We start from the raw sequence: 19,177 nt of genomic DNA on the forward strand, positions 1-19,177 counted from the left end.
GGCCCAAGAGTTTGTCTTCAGGTATAATGGGTACTGGGTCTGGAGTTGTATATACTATGTCATCAGTACCCATGCGAGATAGTGCATCAGCTTTTCCATTCCTGACCCCTGGTGGAAAGGTGATGACATAATCATATTCGCGAAGAAAAGGGCCCACCGCAATTGACGTGAGGGCTGGGCTTTAGCTGTTTTAAGATATTGCAGGTTTCGGTGGTCCGTGATAACTGTAATGGTGTGTCTGGCCCCCAGTAGGTAGTGCCGCCAGTCCTTAAAGGCAGATTTGATAGCCAAAAGTTCTTTGTCAGTGATGGCGTAATTAATCTCCGGAGGTGAGAATTATTTCAACCAGAAGGCCACTGGATGTAGCTGGCCAGTTTCTGGATCTCTCTGTGAGAGGACAGCTCCCATTGCCATACTGGAAGCATCAGTTTCCATGATATAAGGGAGATCTGGGTGAGGATGTCACAGGATTGGCGCGGAGGTGAACCTTTTCTTGAGTTCCTGAAAAGCCTTTTCTGCTTCTTCGGTCCAGGCACATTTTTTATTGTTTTTTCGTAACAATACGGTGATCGGGTGTACAACCTGAGAGAAGTCTGGTATGAACCGGCGATAGAAGTTCGCAAAGCCCAACATGCTTGGCACCCCTTTCAATGATGTTGGTGATGGCCATTTCAAAATGGCGTCTACTTTATGCACGTCCATCCTGCTGCCTCCTGGAGTAAGGATAACACCAAGAAACTCAACTTCAGTGATGTGAAAAAAACACTTTTCAAGCTTTGCATATAAATGATGTTCACAGAGCTTGGTGAGAACTGAACGTACGTGCTTGATATGATCTTGTTTCGAGGTTGAGTACACTAAGATATCATCTGTGTACACTAGGGCGCAGACATCAATCAATTCCCTCAAGACGTCATTCATGAAATATTGAAAAGCTGCAGGAGCGTTGCATAACCCAAAGGGCATGACTTGATATTCGTACAAACCGTATTTGGTACGGAAAGCAGTTTTCCATTTGTCTCCACTTCTGACTCGGACCAGGTGGTATGCTCCTCGAAGGTCCAATTTGGTGTAAATCTGGGCATCTTTGACCTGGTCCAGCATTTCAGGAGTAAGTGGCAAGGGGTAATGGTTCTTCACAGTGATCTGCTTTAATGCGCGGTAATCAATACATGTTCTCAAGTCCCCTTCTTTTTTCGGTACGATGAACAAAGGACTGGCTGCAGGGTACTTCGATGGAGGGATGAATCCGTTTGCAAGCTACTGCTCTAAATAAGACTTCAGATGAAGGTTTTCAGTTTCTGTAAGAGCATAGATTCTGCTGCAAGGGACTTGTGCACCTGGAACAAGGTCAATCTGACAGTCATAGGGCCTGTGCGGCGGCAGCGTGTTTGCTTGGTCCTTCTGAAATACATCCTGGAAATTGTGGTATTCCTTAGGCAAGGTATTAGTTACTCCCAGGGTTGATGCCGTTGCTGCGCGAGTCGTAGAGATACTGAAGGCAGGTTTCTGTTCTTGATAATAACAGCGTGGGGAGCAGTTGCTGGGGAAAGTTCATTTCTGTGCCCGCCAGTCAATCAAAGGGTTGTGAGCAACTAACCATGGCATCCCTAGTATTAGCCAGAATTGAGGTGCCTTGATGAGATCGAATGAAATAAGTTCCCGATGTCCGTCCTGGCACAGCAAGATTACCACGGCTGTGCATTGGGTTACGGTCCGGAAGCAATTTCTGTCCCATCCACCGTGGTTACCTTGTCGGTAGTTGGCTTGGAACATAGGGGAAGCCCCATCTCTGCTGCCAGGTCTTGATCTACATAATTCCCAACTGCTCCGCTGTCGATGTATGCTTCAACGGCATGCATTCTTGACGACCGTTGGTTGTTAATTAAGATCACTGGTATTGCAAAGTGTGAGGTCAGTGACTCTTTCCTCTCACTCGACAAACTGACCTCTACGTTTGCCGAGCTGGGTAATTTTCCGATTTTGATTCTTTCTCTTCATCTTTTTCTGTTGCCCCGACGATCTTCCTTGGGGGTTTTACTGGGCCGTCTTTCAGGAAATGTCCTGGTTTTCCGCAATACAGACATAGTTGTTGTTGTCTTCTTTTATCACGCTCTTGTTTTGTTAGTGGAGGTCGTACCCCTCCAATTTGCGTGTGCTCCACAGTGTTTTCTTGCACTCGAGTTGCGTTGTCTCTTGGTCGAACATACACGGCCCGAGGGTCCATTTTGGAACAGTCTGCTTTCCGGTCTTGCAACCGGTGGTCTAGTTGCACAACCAAATTTATGAATTCAGAACAGTCTCTGGGAGGATCAACCACTTGAGCCAGAACGTTTTTTAATTCGCCTCGTAAGCCCCGATGAAACAACGTGGTTCTTTTGTTTTCAGGTCACCTAGCTTCGGCAACCAATCTGTTGAAAGTAGCAATGCACGTTAACAAGTCCTGATTCTCCTGTCAGAGGGAAAGGAGTTCATTGTCTACTGCTTGTTCTCGGGTATGGCGAGCAAAAAGCTTTTCCATTTCCCTCTGAAACCCCCCAAAGTCATGTAACAAAGGATCATCATGGTTCACCAATGGCACCGACCAATCTGCTACACTACCACTCAGGTATGATAAAACAAAGGCTACCCGAGCTGGTTTGGGATTGCTCCTGGCCTGCAAAGAAAGTGAAGGCGACACTGATTTATGAAAGCTGCGTACTTCCGTGGGTTGCCTGCAAACCTCTCCGGTGGTGCCAGAGGAACTGTTCCCGGTAACGTGATCTGTACCGGAGTGGAGGTAGTGGATGGTATGGTGTGGTTTTTGCATCGTTGGATTTCTTCCTGGTAGAGGCGTCTGTCCTGCCTGTGATTGCAAGTATTGCCTGCTAATCTCTTCAGTGCGCTCTTTGGTCTCTAATAGGTCTCTCCAGAGGGCATTAGTCTATTGTCGGGCAGAATGAACCTCGGCACGAAGTTCCCCTAACAATTGGGCCAATTGGCCTAATTCTGATGTCTCCATGGCACCCAGGTGGATTGGTTTGACAGGCTTCGTGTTCTGTTATGCTCACCTGGTATCCACGGGGACGCCACCCAGCCGTATGGTCACTGGTATCCTTCTCTGCAGTTCCCAGACGTGGCGAGTGGGGAGGTTCTGCTTGTAAAACAGGAGGGCTATGTTCAAGACTGGCCAACTGGGGTAATTAGCCTCCCACCACCCCGTGTGCCTTCAACCCCTCTGGGGCCTCTCTTCACCTTATTGTTGATTCAGGTGTGCTCTCTGTCCTGCCTTCTTGGCAGGGACGCGTTGTCCTTTGTGGGCGGATGCGATCTAGTTACTTCACTGATGCCAGCCCGTTTGAAGTCTTTCAGGTAGGTCTTATTGCTGTTGTATATTGTTGTTATTCCTGCATGCCTTTCTTGGTTTAATAATGTCTCTTTCTCTTCCTTAGATATGCGGAAGTCCAATGTGATGCATTGGCTGAATTGGGTCTCGCCGGTAAATGATGGCGTGTAATGAGCGCTATGATGCGGTAAGTAAGCGCTATGCACAGCGTAGTGATGCCTTGCCTTTGCTAACCTGTTTTCTTTTCTATTCCCATATCACAGTGTTCACCCAGGGTCTGGAATTCCGAGGCGATGCTGGTGGACTTTTTGGCACAATTCGTTATGTTATAATGTCTCTAATACCTTGTTTCTTCTCTTTTTTGCAGATTTGTCAGTCCGGGAGACGCGCTGATCCTAGGAAGCTATTCGCAGGAGCTGTGGGCAGTCAAGATGAAAATGGCAGGTAAGATGCTGCTGCTAACAATGTTCCTTTTGTCTCCTTACAGGTGCTGTTTCTCTGAGGTTTGCGGGTGTAGCTGGACATGGTGAACGTCACGTTGGAGGATAGCAAAGTAACCCCGTGTGATAGCGTGTTATCCAAGTCGGGTGTGGTTTAAATAGCTTCAAGAAAGTAGTCCAGGTAAAATAGTTCCTAGGCTACCACACCCAAAACACTATACCGCATAGCTTGGTTCCTAGGAGCCAAGCTATATGGATGCCTCCATGTTGGCTGGCAGCTTCAAGATAAGGTAGTTCCCCAAACACATGTCTTTACTGTGTATGAGCCTGGCGCCAGGACTGGCTCCAGGAGGGCCTAGGCAGTACATGCCAAGGTTTATTGGAGACCCGAGCCAAGACCTCTCCTGGCCCATGGTTTTCGGATGTGGGTCATGACATCCCCCCTCTTCTGTCTGTATGTACCTGTCTGTGTGAAAGTCGTACCTAGCTGTCCCCCTCTCCTGTCTGTATGTGCCTGTCTGTGTGAAAGTTGTATCTAGCTGTTCTCATTCCCCTACCTCTGCACACCACAGCTGCTATGCCTTCCGCTTCAACTGAATCCCGCCATGCCCACAGTCCAATTAAGCAGCCACCCATAGATGCACCTTCACCACCTTTTGCTCATGCTTCGCAATGCCTGTTGACACAAGTTGCTCACCCATCCGGAGCCTTGTCTTTGTCATGCCCATCACGTAATCACAATGACTTTGGATCTTATTGTGCTCATCAAGGACTTTGCATCATGGCATGTCCTGCAGGACTCTCGCAACATATGTGTCTCATTTCTGACTTGTGTTTCATGGCAGAGTTCACTCCATCTGTTTCCTTTGCTCACCTACCCGCTGTCTCTGTCTTTCTTCCCATCCGCTGCTTATCTTCTTGTAGTATGTGACTTGTGCTGAGTGCACAAATGCAAGTATCAGAATGTAGCCTAGTAGCCTGGAATCCTACACTACACCAAGGTTCCAGTAGTGTCAGTTAGGACAGACAGGATGGGAGAGATACTGGAGAAGATGTATATACCTTGAGCTCCTACCTCCTTACTATAGCTTTCCCTGTAACTAAATAAAGTAACTTCCTTTTTATACATACCTGTCACCAGTCTGGTTCCTGCATACATGAGGAACCCAAATACTACACTTCTCTACCCCCCTCCCTTCTCTATTAACTATGCACTTGCACTATCAGAAATGTCATTAGGTCTAGTACAATAGGCACTGTCTGTTCCTCTCCTTGCACCCCGTCCCTCTTTTCCCTCATTGATTGTCAAATGCACTTACACTGGCAGAAATGTCGTCAGGCCTAGTACGATAGTTTTGACTAATTCCCAAATGTCTCAAGGCCAAATGTAAGAAGGTTATTGTATTTTCCCTTATTTCCTCCCCTGCCTTGAAGCACTTTGAAACACATTGAGTAAAGGCGCTATACAAATAAACTATCAATCAATCAATGATGCATCTGTCCTGTTCATGCTTCAGCTTCTAAGCTGCCTCAAGATCAATGTATGTTACCAAGCCTACCTCAGTATCCAACACCTCAGTCAATTCGGTCCATTTCTCGTGCTCCTCCACCATCAGCACTACCCACTGCTTTCAGTGTCACTCACCACCACACAGCAGCACAGCCATTCCACTTCCACCACCCAGTGCCTTCTGTGTCATCATTTCAATCCATAACGCATCTAGCCAGTGCCTTGTACTACAATGTGCACATTTATTGGCATGGTCACCTTGGATGGGTTCTTGGTTATCTCTGATATCAATTGTTTGACACAGGCCTAAGAGACGCGTCTCCTGCATTGTGGCACAATGGCTCTGGCAACACTAAACATTCTTGCAAACTGTATAGTAGCCGGTAGGGGGGCAGCTCAGGCCCTCAGTGCTCAAATGAGTATATAGTCATGGCCACATGGACCACTTATCCAGCCCAAAACCATCATCCCTCCCCAACAACCATGTGCCATGGAAACATGGATCCACCTTTTGTGCAAAGGTTGTCTCTTTGCAGCGCCTTGGTGCATGGGCATAATTTTAGGGGGGTACAGGGGTGTTTGTCCGCCCAACTTTCATGGCACACCATTTTGTCCCCATTCATTTGGCTGGGGTACCTTTTTTTCAGATGTCATGTCCCCCCCAACATTTTCAGCAAAGTAACTCCACTGCCTTGGTGTAGGCCCTAATATATTCAGCATAACTAGGTGGAAGAGAAGGTTGTCTAAAGGTCTCCTCTTCCCATCTCCTAAACCACAGTCACTTGCACATAGGAATGGGCTGCTACTGCCTGATGTTGTCAGCTATGCTTGAGTACACTGCACAAAGTGTGTACTATGATATTTCTACTTCCACTTGCCTCATCATTGCATCTGTGCAATGTGTGAGGACAACTTGCTCTGAGTTTTCCAGGATTTCCCCACTGACACGCTGGTGGAAATTTCTCAAGATGAGTTTAAAGAGTTGGTTGTGGAATGAAGCCAGAAGGCACTCAATGTTGCCCTTTATTATTAACCCCGCGAAAGGCTGTGAGCAGATTCCTTAGCAGCTAAATCAGTAATGCCTTGCCAGAAAAGTATTTTTATTGTTGAGTTGTAGAGTGCCAACTCCATCAGGTACACTAGTGGTAGTACCTCACTGAGTCATGGAGCAAACCGACAAAAATGCAAAGGTGCTTCTTCAAAAGACTCCCTATGAGAACAGACATCTGTAAGGAGCACATGGTGGCAACAGTAAAGACAGACACAAGTAATCACAGTTCAAGGGTGTTTATTAAACTGTAAATGTAGGGTGGAAAAAGGCTTAACCTAAGCCTAAATCTAAGATGGGAGCAAGCTACGACCATCAAATGTCCTTGTGGCGTCTTGTCAAACTAAAAAGGCCTATATTAAAAGAACTATTGCCAAATCCTTACAACTAAATATAGAAAGAGTGTGGGATATGGTTTTCAATAAAGAAAGAAGTGTTCACAAATAATAAGGCAGGATGCGATTGCCAGGGGTCTCCTCCTTTCCCCGTGTTTAGCATGGGGCAAATTTTGTCTCCTGAGCACAGCACACACTTGAACTTTCCCAGCACAAGCCGACAGTTCCACTCCAGCTATCAGGATCTTCGATGGTTAAAGTCTCTTTCCAATAAAAAGTCTCTTGCCTTCAAGGGCCTGATAGTTTCAACAAACAACTACAAATGTTCTGTTCCTCGTATGGCGTTGGGTGATGGCTTCACCCCTAGATCCCCTCTTCCGGGCACAGAACCTTCACAGTCGTACTTGACAACTCCATTAAACAGTGGGGGTCATTATGAGTTGGGCGGTAAGGGATACTGGGCACTGGTAAATTGACCAGTGCCGGTAATCCCTTACCGCCCAATTCCGAGGTCCCTTAGTTGCGAACCGTAAAGGACGTGTGGTCTGACCACACGTCCTTTACGGGTTCCCCTAAGGGGCCAGGGCGCTAATAACGGGACTGCTATTCGCGGGCCTGTCATTAGCGCCTTCCCCATTCCCATTGAGCCCCATGGGGGCTCAAATGGGAATTCGGAATGGATGGTTGAATGGGGATTTACCGGGTCCGCACAGGTCGGAATGTCCCGGTAAGTCCCCATTCAACCAGACCGGTGCCAGACTCGGTATTGGAGGCAGCCATGGCGCAAATAGCGCCATGGCTCCCTCCAATCTCGGAATGAGGGCCAGTGTCTTTTATACAGTGGTTAGGGTGATGACTTTCCACCCCTGGATCTCCCTCCTTTGGGTTCTGACCCTTTTCAGTTGCCATCTTCCCCCCTTCTGGTTCACTTCTGTCAACCCAATGTTCACGGAACCTCAGATTTCGTCCCCTCTTGTTAGCATCCCTCTGCCGGGTTCACTATTGCCAACCTTTAACAGTTCTTTTTACCATGCAGGATTTGTTTCTCTTTGTTTCGCAATCATCTGCCGATCGAAGATTTATGACTGTACGGACTATACCCCAGCATGACCACTTTCATCCCTTGCGCCTTTTCGTAAGGCCTTCTGGTTACTGTAATTTAACAACAGGGTAATCGCCCATTATTTCTCAAGTGAACACCCACGTGGTGTTTGATTTGTGCTGGCTTCCCCCTCCCTTATATCAATAGTTCTTAGTTCATTCAAAGTTCAATTAGCCACTTGCTACTTCCGTTCAACTCAGTTTGGTTTCTTTATCGGCTCTCCCCTCGACTCACTGGCTAGTGTGCGGTTGTGCTCCATCTTTTATCCCTGTGGGGAAGGGAAAGGGCTTTCAGGTGTGTATGTTACTGGTCAATTGCCTGACTTTGCCTGACCATTGTATTGGAACATGTCAGGTAAACGGCTCTGGTGTTAGTCTGTTGTCTTTCGTGCGAAAGTGTTGTTGTCGGAAAAGGGGGAGGCAGTGTTTTGGAATATCCTATGTGGTAGGATGGGGAAAAGGTGTTTAAAGAAGGGGGATACCGCGTCTCACCCATCGGTGTCCCACTCCCACTCCCCAACGACCCCCATCCAGATGATCCTCCTGCACTGGTCCACCCCCAGGAACTGGATCCAAAAGCGATGGCCCATGTCCTGGCCAAATCCTCGGGTACTAAACAGGGAGACACCTTCACATTTCTCACAAATCACTTAGCATCTGCGACTGAATAGCTGTAAAGTATATACCATCCAATGCTGAGTTGCAGCTGTCGCAGTAGTCAGCCACTGCGTTGATCTACTCATGTGGACACTACAAAATGTGAAGACTTTACTTTCATTGGGTCAGAGCAGCTGTCTTTAGATGGCACCTACGCTTTTCCAGATGCATTTGGGACATGCTGAAATGGGAGTGGAGCAACAAAGAAGCCACCGCAAATGCCAATTCTAAATGCAGGAGTGCAAACCATAACTCCACCATCTTCTGCACTTTCTTTCAGGGAGTGAACTCCCACGTGGGCTTTTCCATCAAGCTCATCAATGCTCAGGGTAGCCTGTTGGCTAGCAGTACACTCCTATAGCTGCTCAAGGGATTACTGATGTATGGTAGAAGCTGTTACGGTGGCCCAATGTACAATGATGGCCATGCAACCAGTGCTTTGGCCACTGGTCCACATGTCTGCGATGAAGTGGACTTTGTTTCCCTCATACTGTTCAAATGCCATTCTGTCTGCATCAATAAACTGATTGTTTAACAAGGGTGCAGAAGTCCATGAAAAGTACCCGTGGTTGGGAATTTCCAGATGGGGTTTGCCTATTTTCAGCCCCTGCCTCAACCCTGGTATTTGAACAAACAAACAACTAGAGCAATAACTCTATCGATAACTTTACTGCCAGATTAGAAATCATCAGATGGGCTTTTACATTTGGATGCCATCTTTTGTGCCTTTTAGTAGTGGGCTAATGCTTTAGGGAGAGTGGCTCACAGGAAGGAGGTCTGGATGCTGTGGGTTGTGACATTGGGGTAGATACAGGGTACGCCATTGGGGCATCAGACGTTTTCATAGTGATGTTGCAGGATGCTGGTGGTAGTGCTGGTCATATGGTGACTGTTGTAGAAGCCCCTTGCTCTCAAACAAGTGGATAATGCTGCCTCTTATAGGTGTGCAGTGCAGAGGTACACACATTGAATCCAGTCGTCCTCAGTACACCTTCTTGCACAGAGAACAGGTGGCACCATTCTGCCATTGTTCCATTGTGAAGTAATTCCACACAGTAGGTATCCATTGTGGGCGACAAATGGCCTTTGTCTCTTTGCTCTAATGGCCGCTTAAGTCCCCTCATTGCTTTGTGCATACACTCTTATGGTGGTGGTAATGTGAATGTCACACACGGACTACGGGCACTGGGAGGTCTTTGATGCCATTTTCTGAAGAAACTTTACACTGCAAGTTGACAAAAAGTCTGTCACTTGCTTCACTGGCACTGTTCCAGATCAGCCTTTTCCAGAACTGCATCATTCCCTCCATGCCCTGGGTCTGTGTCATTGTCCTTGGGGGTCTCGTATCCTTGGGACAGAGAATGGGACACAATCCCTATCTTGGTCATCATCGTGTCGTGACTCGCTGGAATTTCGAGATGGGGACTCTTCTATTTCTTGCGTTGTTTCTCCTCCATGTGCATGAAGCTGGTCAGATAGCACAGCGAATTAAGCGCTCACCCCTGATGTATGTGCACAGCCTGTTGTATGTTAACTCATGCAAAATATATGCTAAAATTCATCCCCATTTCCTAAAAAAGCCCTATCTAGAACCCTATTGTAATTTTACTTCTACTGCAATTCTAATCCTACTCTCCTCCTAGCCCACATACATTCCCTACCCTTCTTTTGCGCCCAACCTATGGTAACGCAGATCCTCCTTCACAGATCACATGGCACAGACAGGACTGCACTTTGGAGCATCTGCTTTTATGTAAATGCAAGGTTAAACTCACTCAAAGCTCTTCTACTTGAACATCCCCACACAAATGTAAAAGTATGACTAGCTCAGATTGGCTCAAGTTCAAGCGATCCAAGAATAGCTTGAACTGATTCGCCCATGCTTACTCATTAAGTGCCAATGGAATGATGGAAGTGGGTGATCAGAATTGAGGAAATTAGCAGGGCTGTATCATGTTAGAGTTCTGGATAAATTGGCATAATGGAATCTGGGAGTAGTGCCAAGAGAGGTGGAAAAGATTATTGGAGTATGGCAGCTTGTATTTCTAAAGGAATAGGAATACAGGGAATCTAGTCATAAACCCAATGGCTGTGCCAGAGTGTGTGTGTATGTACAATTCTACATAGATACATGTAAGTGCTTCATGGTACTATGATACGACCCTTAAAAGGAGATATCAGACAAGGTAGCCATGGAATTTGAAGGTCACCATTTTTGCTAATGTGGGCTGGGCATTTTCTAAATGCAGGTTTAGTTCCAGGACTTACTATATTTTAGAACTCTTTCTGAGCAATGCTGTATTTATGCTTGCACATAAATTCTCTTTTGTTGGTATGTAACCGCTGCCATGCACAACCGCTTCCCCCTTTTCGCTGTGCAATGAAATTCCAATTATTAGGCCCGATACGAGTAAAGATTTTGTGTAATAAAATCTATCACCTCCTCTGATCTCAACCCAACAACCTCAAATATGGCTGCCACAGAGCACTCTTAAAGTGAAAGCCGTGGATGTTTGTCTCGTCCAAAGCAGCTCAGCACATGTTGGTATCATCCGTGTTGTGATGTCTTTCTGCATCACCTCCCCTGAAACTGTGGTAAAAATAATCTCTGCGTTCACATCCCACCACACAGGAAACTTATCAAAATAGGGATTTTGTAATTTTCCCTAAGATCAAAGAAAATTAGAAACTTCAAAACCAAAAAAAGAAAATGATCTGACATCCTGAGGAGATGGGTGTTAGAACTTTTTTGGTTGGGCATAGTAAGAGTGTAGCATTACCTGTCCCTTCCGGGATCTCCACCGTCCCGAAGCCCTCGATCCAGCGGTAACATGGAAAGCGGTAGGTCGCTCCTCCAGGGGATATGACAGTAAAATGACTGCAGTACCAGTTGTCCGGAGGTAAGAGTGAGAGTGGTAATCGCTCCTTGTAGACACGGATGAGCACAATCGCCCCAAGATCAGTCTTCTCTTTGATGTAATACTCGTCCTCCTGAGAAATAAAAGGCCAGTCACGCATTAGGATGCCATGTACTTCTTTATCCGGTATGCGAGGAAATGTAAGGATCCAGCATCTGACCTGACATTACTGATTTATTTCAACACAGACAACCTCAAAAATATTAATAACCAAAGCAGTGACTTTTAAAATTAATATTGCAGTGGGAAACCTGAAAGAACCACGTTTGCTGTTAATAGCTCTACTAATTTGCACAAGACTTTCACATTTCCAAAAGTGTTATTTAGAAATTGAAGCATGCCTCTTAATTTTACTTGATGAGTTTTCTTAAGATAATTGCTTCTCCTGGGTAGCTGCTGAACTGGTGAGTAGCAAAGCACTTTCAAGAACTTGATAAATTCTGTTTTTTAGGCTAGGGGTTAGAAGCCACTCAAATTCTGCTGTGGGGGGATCCCAAAATTAAGTTTGCATAAATATGTTCCTGTTATTTGCAAAAGCATAGCAGAAACTCTTTAGGGAGATTTGAGGGGTTCTCCTCTCAGGATTGTGCGTTACATAATAGATTGAGATTGAACTGTGCATTTTACAGCACACATTTCAGGAATATGGGTAAAAAAGCAAATAATTTACAATCAATTTTGTGAAATGTCTAATAGATACCAGGTCATCTCACGAATACCAAACAGGAGGGAGCATTCTGGAACACATTTTCATGCTGACTGCATACAAAGGAAACAATGATAACTGCTTAAAGAATATACACCATCATTTGTAATATAAAAGACATTACAAGCTAGTTCTGCCTCTGTAAGAACACATTTCATGCTGGTTGTGCTCAATATATGCCTTCATACCACGGTAAGATCACCTTCATGTTAGCTATGCCCAATTCATACAGGAATGCCACTGTACGAACACATAGGTATGCCACTGTACGAACACATTCCTGCTAGCTCTGCCCAGAACATACCAGCTTTTCACTGCAAGAACACATTCAAGCTGACTGTGCCCAATATATGGCAGCATGCCATTGTAAAACAACCTTTTCATGTTTCCTGTGCCCACAATATATGGTAGCATTGTCCTGTAAACATGATGTATGCCTTCCTCCACATGCAAGTACACACACACAAACTCACATATATGCACATATAAGCACACACCTTGTTCCTCTAACGGCAGTGGCTGATGGGAGGTGGACCACTGGGCCAGCTTCCACTGGGTTGAAGAGCTAAACTTGCCAAAGACTACTCAATGATCTCACTTCAACACAACACAACATGTGCATGTCTGTTGCATGTGCCAGGGCCTCATAAACATGTACATATTCCTAGGTATTTGAGTACTGCATTGCTATTTGGCTCGCCTCTCTCCATGTCTCTCTGTCCAGTCTTTCTCCAGTGTGTGATTAGCATGTTTCGCAGGAGTTATGCATATTTGTTAAAAATATAACTTATTTCATCTTTCAGTGCATATAGCGAATTATTTTGCTACTGTTCGTATGTCTGTCTCCTGTATACACAACATCAATTGAGCAGGACTAAATAAAAAATGCATATGTGTATTTTGTAAAATAGAGCACCCTCCAGAAACCAAGTAATAGATACTTAACGAAGCAATTGTTTGCGGTTACTTTATTTACTCAAAACTGCAAAAGAGGACTTCCTTTCCAAAACCACCAGGTTGGCATATTTACTCCAATTTCATGCATGCAGAATATGGCCTGCATGTGGTAAAAGGAGTGTGATTCTCACGTTGTTAAATGTGGGCACAGCAAGTCAATCCGTAATAGTGGTAAGCACAGTTTCCCAACTTTGACACTCCCTTCTAGGCCTTCACAAACACTCATAAATGGACGTTAATTGTCAAAGTTGAAAAAACAAGGCCAGATTTAAATGTATTCTCCTGGTTACAAAATCTATTCACGGTAAGACACCACTGTATCTATCCTCCTCTATCCAACTCTAGCAGCCTTCTCGTAATCTCCGCTCTGCCTCCTCGGCTACACTTGTGGCTCCTCACCCTCCCTGTGCTTCCTCTCGCTTCCGCTCTTCCTCTCTTCTCGCTCCATTTTCATGGAATTCTCTTCCCCCTGGCATCCGAGAAACAGTCCACATGGATTTGTTCAAAACCAGACCAAAAGCCTACTCCTCGCCTCTGAGCTACCCTCTTAACCCACCTGCTAACTAACATTTTCCCTCGCCTCTAACCTGCCTCTGTCCCTTACTTGCTCTGCCTCCACTCTAGCACTTCACCCACCATGGTCACATCCTAAGCACAGCAGCCGGTACCCCCTACCTGCACTTAAAAATGTCCAATGTTGGTTGTCCTTAATCTATACATGTCCACTTAAGTTTTGTCCCCCCTGACTATTCCATTTGCTCCCCGCCATAACCTGGTCAGAATGCCCTTCAACCTGACCCCATTGTAAGAAGCTCACTGATCTATTGTATGCTCTTTTGTGATCAAAAGAGCATTGTTCCTCCTATGAATAAATAAATACATAAATCAAATTAAATACACAGGGGCTCATTCCGAGGTTGGCGGTGCTGTAAAAAAGTAGAAGTAATTATGTTACCTTCATTTTTCCCACACCGCCAAATTACATGTTTTGGCAGAATTGCCATCGTTGTGATTACCGAGAGGTAATTCTACCAATTTTTGAAGAAAAAGTGGAGGATTCGCCTCCAACTTGAAGTGAGTCCTCCACTTTTCCTCCAAAAATCAGTGGAATTGCCACTCAGCAATGCAGATGGTGGTAATTCTGACGGAATCCCCATAAATGCGGACCAACACTGCCCTACCACCACTTGTATTTCTGTGGTGAACCCACGGGACCAAGTGGCATAATGGTATCCGATTTTGTCATTAATTTGGTGGAATTACTCCCGAATTACCACGAAAATTGAATGAGCGCCACAGTCTTTATTTCAAGGCTGGAACTGCTGAAAACAGCCCTATTCACAGGATAGTGACATGAAAAAGAAAAGCCCCATACGTTCACCCCTGCCGTCTACGTCCCTGTGAGGGGTGAGGATGTGGAAAAATCATAAAACAGAGAATTTATGGGATCGATCACCTACATCCTCTCTAAGGTTCCTACACACCTGGTTTAGGCCAGCCTGTTGTGTAATTCTTGAGGGTACTGCAAAGAGAACAAATTCAAAACAATTCCAGGTGTACCCCATTCGTTTCCTGATCCCACCCACTTGCCCATCTACCTGAACTCTCCACCAACCCTTTAACCAACAAGTTCCTCTTTGCTAACACCCCAATCTGTGCCCCTGTCACATTTCCACTCCTTTTACTGTTAAAGCTCTACCTTGTGGCCACGGAGAACTAGCAGCCTTGCAATGGTGAAGACCCATACCTGGGTTCACACGTTGCAAAGTGTTGCTTGCAGTCAGTGGAAGAGGACTCACATAATGCTGCTCGCGTTTGTGGGCACCTCACACAAGGTCTTCTCAGCCTCAAGAAACAGCATGTATGGGATGGGGTGCCCCCGCTCTTCATACTTTGATTTTGTGCTTCGGATCTCAAGAGTTGGAAATGTTAGCATAGAAAGTGATTACATGGCCCATAGAGTGATGGCCCGATTTAAAGCTGTGCTGTTTGTCGGTGAAAGGGGGTCAGCCTTTTGCCTGAGACAGATTTATGCAGAATACGTTCCAGATGAAATGGGAGAAGAACTTGGGTAAAATGAGGATCATATCACCTCTTTGTTTTTCTTTGGACATGACTAACAATGTGGGCAGACTGCAAGACAGAGGAATACAGCTTCCTTCAAGTGCCTCATACTAAACCAAGAACGAGATGGTAGACAAGGGCCTCATTACGAGGTTGGAGGTAGCCTTGCTTTTACCGGCAAGGCTACCTCCAAACTCGCATCCAGTAATTGCCGGTAATTGCCCTTTCGCGGCTGCCGGGCCTGGTACATCCCGATTCCCATTTGAGCTCCATTGGGCTCAATGCAAATGTAGAGGGTAGTAGCACTGGTACCGTTAATAACGGTACCGGTGCAACCATCATGTTCTGCTCGCAGGTGCCGGTACAGGCAAACCAGGTTAGACATGGTGGCTGCAAAGGCACCCGCGATCAGAACTCCTAGTATGGCGGTACGGTTGAAACAGTGCCAGTAGCAATACCTGCGCCGTTGATGCCTTACCGCCCTACTTGTAATGAGGCAAGGAGTCCACACACGTTTTTTATAATTTGATGGGTAGGCCATCTACTCAATCTGCCTTTCTATCTAAGAGTAACTCTTTGACTGTTTGAATATCTTCCAGTAAGATTGACAGAGTGAGTCTACTCGCCACCATATCATCCAGCTTCAAAGGCAACATGGTAATCAAATCCTTTAGTGGCTGATACACTAGATTTGCATTCTTCAGATGTTGTGGACAATGACTCCCACGATCCCTCCCCATTGACTATGTCAGTTACAGCTGATGAGAGTTGTTGTCAAACATCTGGTGAGCCAAAGGTTGCAGATCCCAGGTAGAGGGTTGACCGTCAATGACACATGCCCTCTGCTTCTTTAACAGGAAGGCTGCAATTCCACCATGTGCCTCTTTAGTCGATGGACTTTCTTTAAATTGCCTTGTGCACAAAACGTATTTTTGGATGATTATCATATCTACCAATACATCATGTACGTTTTTTCTTTCATTTAATTGATTGTAAGAGCGTCTGGGATACTGCGGATCTATTGAATTGAAGAAACCTGTTGATTTTGTGATTAAAAATGATACATTTTGTACTGGGCTAACTACAGTTGTTTTGTGAGATATTGCAGAAAATAATGCAACAGCGTGTCCGGAAAGGGTTGGAAATGCCTGACCTTTGTCAGAGTTGCTCCTTAACCTGCTTCCACTGAAAAAAGGTCTTGTACACCTGCTCTGACCACCTACCTTCCTCACCAGGGACCTGGAAACCAATAGGATGATTGCGCTTGATCCTCATTTGGAAGATTAACTTTCAAACCCATGTTTACTGGCTGTTATGTTATTTATTTATTTTCAGTGACTTACACCACTTGATAGTAGCTTCCAAATGCTGAAACGGGGAGAGTGAAAGGGGGAGGGAAGAGTAGCAGAGAGATGTTGGGAGGAAAAGTGAAAATTGAAGGGGCATCGGGAGTGATCGCAAAATGAGTTACGGCAGATTATGAAGTCAAGGAGTGCACTAATGTAGTTGCCAAGAGTGAGCAGTCCAAGCAAGGATCCTCCTCAGTACCTACACCGTTTGCCTATATGTTCCTGCAGTGTTTGAAGTTGGGGGTGCTGTCAGGTACACACTCCCTCAGTTCTTTAGTTACTCTAACCATCCCGAGAGTATAGCCCAGGGGCAACATGCTCTCCTTGGAACCAAGACAGCTTTGAGCAACACAGGTTCGATCCCCGAGTCCGTGCTTAGAAACCTCTGAAATAACCTATCATGCTATATCATCTAGAGATCAAAGAAATCAGATTTCAGAGGAGATACCTTCTCTGGGAGCTTATTAACAGGACCTTTCTCAAGTGGGCAGCAATATGGCAACAGTGCCTGGGCTGACTCATGTGTTTGCTCCAGTGGGGACTCGCTGCTTTTGACCCACAGAGGGAATGTCCCTGATGAAGTATCAAGTCGGATGTGCTTTAGGGACACGTGGAAGACACTTGGGTGTAGAACTCTTGCCATTTAATTTAGAATGTCTAAGAAAAACAAGTATTAGCACTAACCAGGAACAACCTGCTAACTGGTGCCAGATGTGCAGATGACAACATAGTCAGGGATGTGGGAGTACCTTGCTTTTTCCAGACATTTATTTATGAGGGTACCATCAGTACCTGGGATGGAGGGTCAAAAAGCACTGTTTGCACTAGGCAAACACAGTCTCCTTGAAACCATCTCTCTAACCATGCTCCAAACTGCAACTCTGGCAGCACTTGAAAGCACAGCAGATGAACAACACTCTACACCACGGCTCAGCAGAGAACCACACAAATTGATAGCGCACAAACGCATGCTGGGTATAATGCACCGCAAGTTCCCAAAACCTGAGCACAAAAACATCAACAACAGAACATGTGTTAAGACCACCACAGCCAAGGTCCGGAAACAACACTCCCACGGAGAGTAGCGGGTGTGCCCCCTACACACAATGCCAAAGCACAAAGGCACAGGTGGAAAAGTGAATATATGGCATCCAACACCACTGAAACCAAAACGTGCGGTATCCAACGGCTCTAAACTCTAAACACTGGGTGTCCAACAGCTCTAAAATACCACAACACTGGGGTGTCCAACACCTCTACAATACCACATTTCATTGTTGGCATGGGTTCACAGAACTCCATAACATGGCGGGTGTCCAACAACCCTGAGGCAGCGCGTAGGTAGGCTGGTGCCCAAAGAGGTTGGCACTGCTCCACCACACACAGAAACAAAGGCTGCCCGACCAACCTGGTGGTTTGTTAAGCCACCAGACAAGCCTACAACACAACACACACACACACACACCTGAAACCTCTCCACACAGCCTGCAGTAAATAAGAACAGGAACACAGTAATTGAACAACCCTGCTTCATTCCGCGTCCATGCCCTAACCTTAAGTCTACCATAGCTGTTGGTAACTGTTGAGGGACAAGTTAGACAAAACATACAAAATGTACATTGAGCTTTCGATAATTCCAAACTAACAGAGGACATGGCATGCAAACACACGAGGGCACCCCACACACCATTCCATCAAGCCCATTTGATAATCATCCATCTCTAGTAACAGGTCTCACATCACTACACCTCCCTGGATCCAATTGATATGTCCTGGAAAAATGCTAAAAGTTAAGGGTCCAGCTCTTGAAGGACCTCAGAGTCTTACTACACAGGGCATTCAATATGGCACCGCCCACCAAACATAAACGCCAGTACTTATCCTCCATAACAGACAACTGGTGAGATTCAGCAAAGCCAAATCAACTGTCACAGAATGTAACAACTACCGCCTCAGAGCACTTTCCTATTTTTGTCTTTGGCTCTTACTGAAGAGGACCCGGCTCCTTCACACAGCACTTCACTGCCTTAAACTAGGGTAACCCCTGCTCTTCCTCACGAGACATGACATGGCCATGCTGGCCAACTGCCATGCTAAGTGCTGTTACCTAATGGAGCGGCTCGCATAGAGACTCTCTATTGGAACTCGCCGCAACACAAGTTGAGAAAAGAGGACCCAACAACGTTACAGCACCGTGCAGATGCTCCATACTTGCTGCCAGGCTCACTGCCAAATGCTCAGCCCATTGACGTTCCAGGACGTTATCATTAGTAAAAGAACTTTGTCCAGTATAGAGCTCCGAGGCCAACAGACCTCGCCATGACTCCAAACGCTCCAAAGTTGGGCCTCCGGTTGACTCTGTCATTCCACGCCTCACTATTGGTCAATCTGGTAGGGACACCACTCTTCAAGTTGTGCCTGTATCCGTCACCGGCAATCCGGTCCTTTCCTCTACGGCTAATTATGCCCTCCAAAGTCAGCAACACTCCAACTGTGCAGCCAGAGTCGCATGGCAGGTTCGCGGACCCACCTCTTTGATCTGCCCCTTGTAGACCCATCCTCTGGATCTGCCTCCTGCAGACCCAACTCTTGCCGCCCCTTACAGATCCGCTTTGCTTCATTCACTGCTGCCACCTCCAATACTTGCTGGCCTGACAAGGCCCCCTAACGGCCTGTTGCACTGCTAGCAGCTATACCTGACCGCTGCTTCAAGATGGAGAAAGTGCCTTCTTTTGGGGTTGGTGGACGTTGGATGTCTCTCTCCTGA

General features: G+C 46.1%; 1 protein-coding gene across 1 annotated transcript in view; it reads right to left on the reverse strand.

Moving 5' to 3' along the window:
• The window catches only part of LOC138568611 (polyunsaturated fatty acid lipoxygenase ALOX15B-like), a 419,375-nt gene that overhangs the window by 338,343 nt on the left and 61,855 nt on the right, over positions 1–19,177 (reverse strand). The window contains exon 2 of the mRNA XM_069646447.1: positions 11,197–11,407. Within this exon, the coding sequence (XP_069502548.1) occupies positions 11,197–11,407 (211 nt within the window). The remainder of the gene's footprint in view (positions 1–11,196; positions 11,408–19,177) is intronic.

The sequence above is a fragment of the Ambystoma mexicanum genome, chromosome 1p, assembly GCF_040938575.1.
Source record: "Ambystoma mexicanum isolate Mex_15411 chromosome 1p, UKY_AmexF1_1, whole genome shotgun sequence".
Lineage (NCBI taxonomy): Eukaryota > Metazoa > Chordata > Amphibia > Caudata > Ambystomatidae > Ambystoma > Ambystoma mexicanum.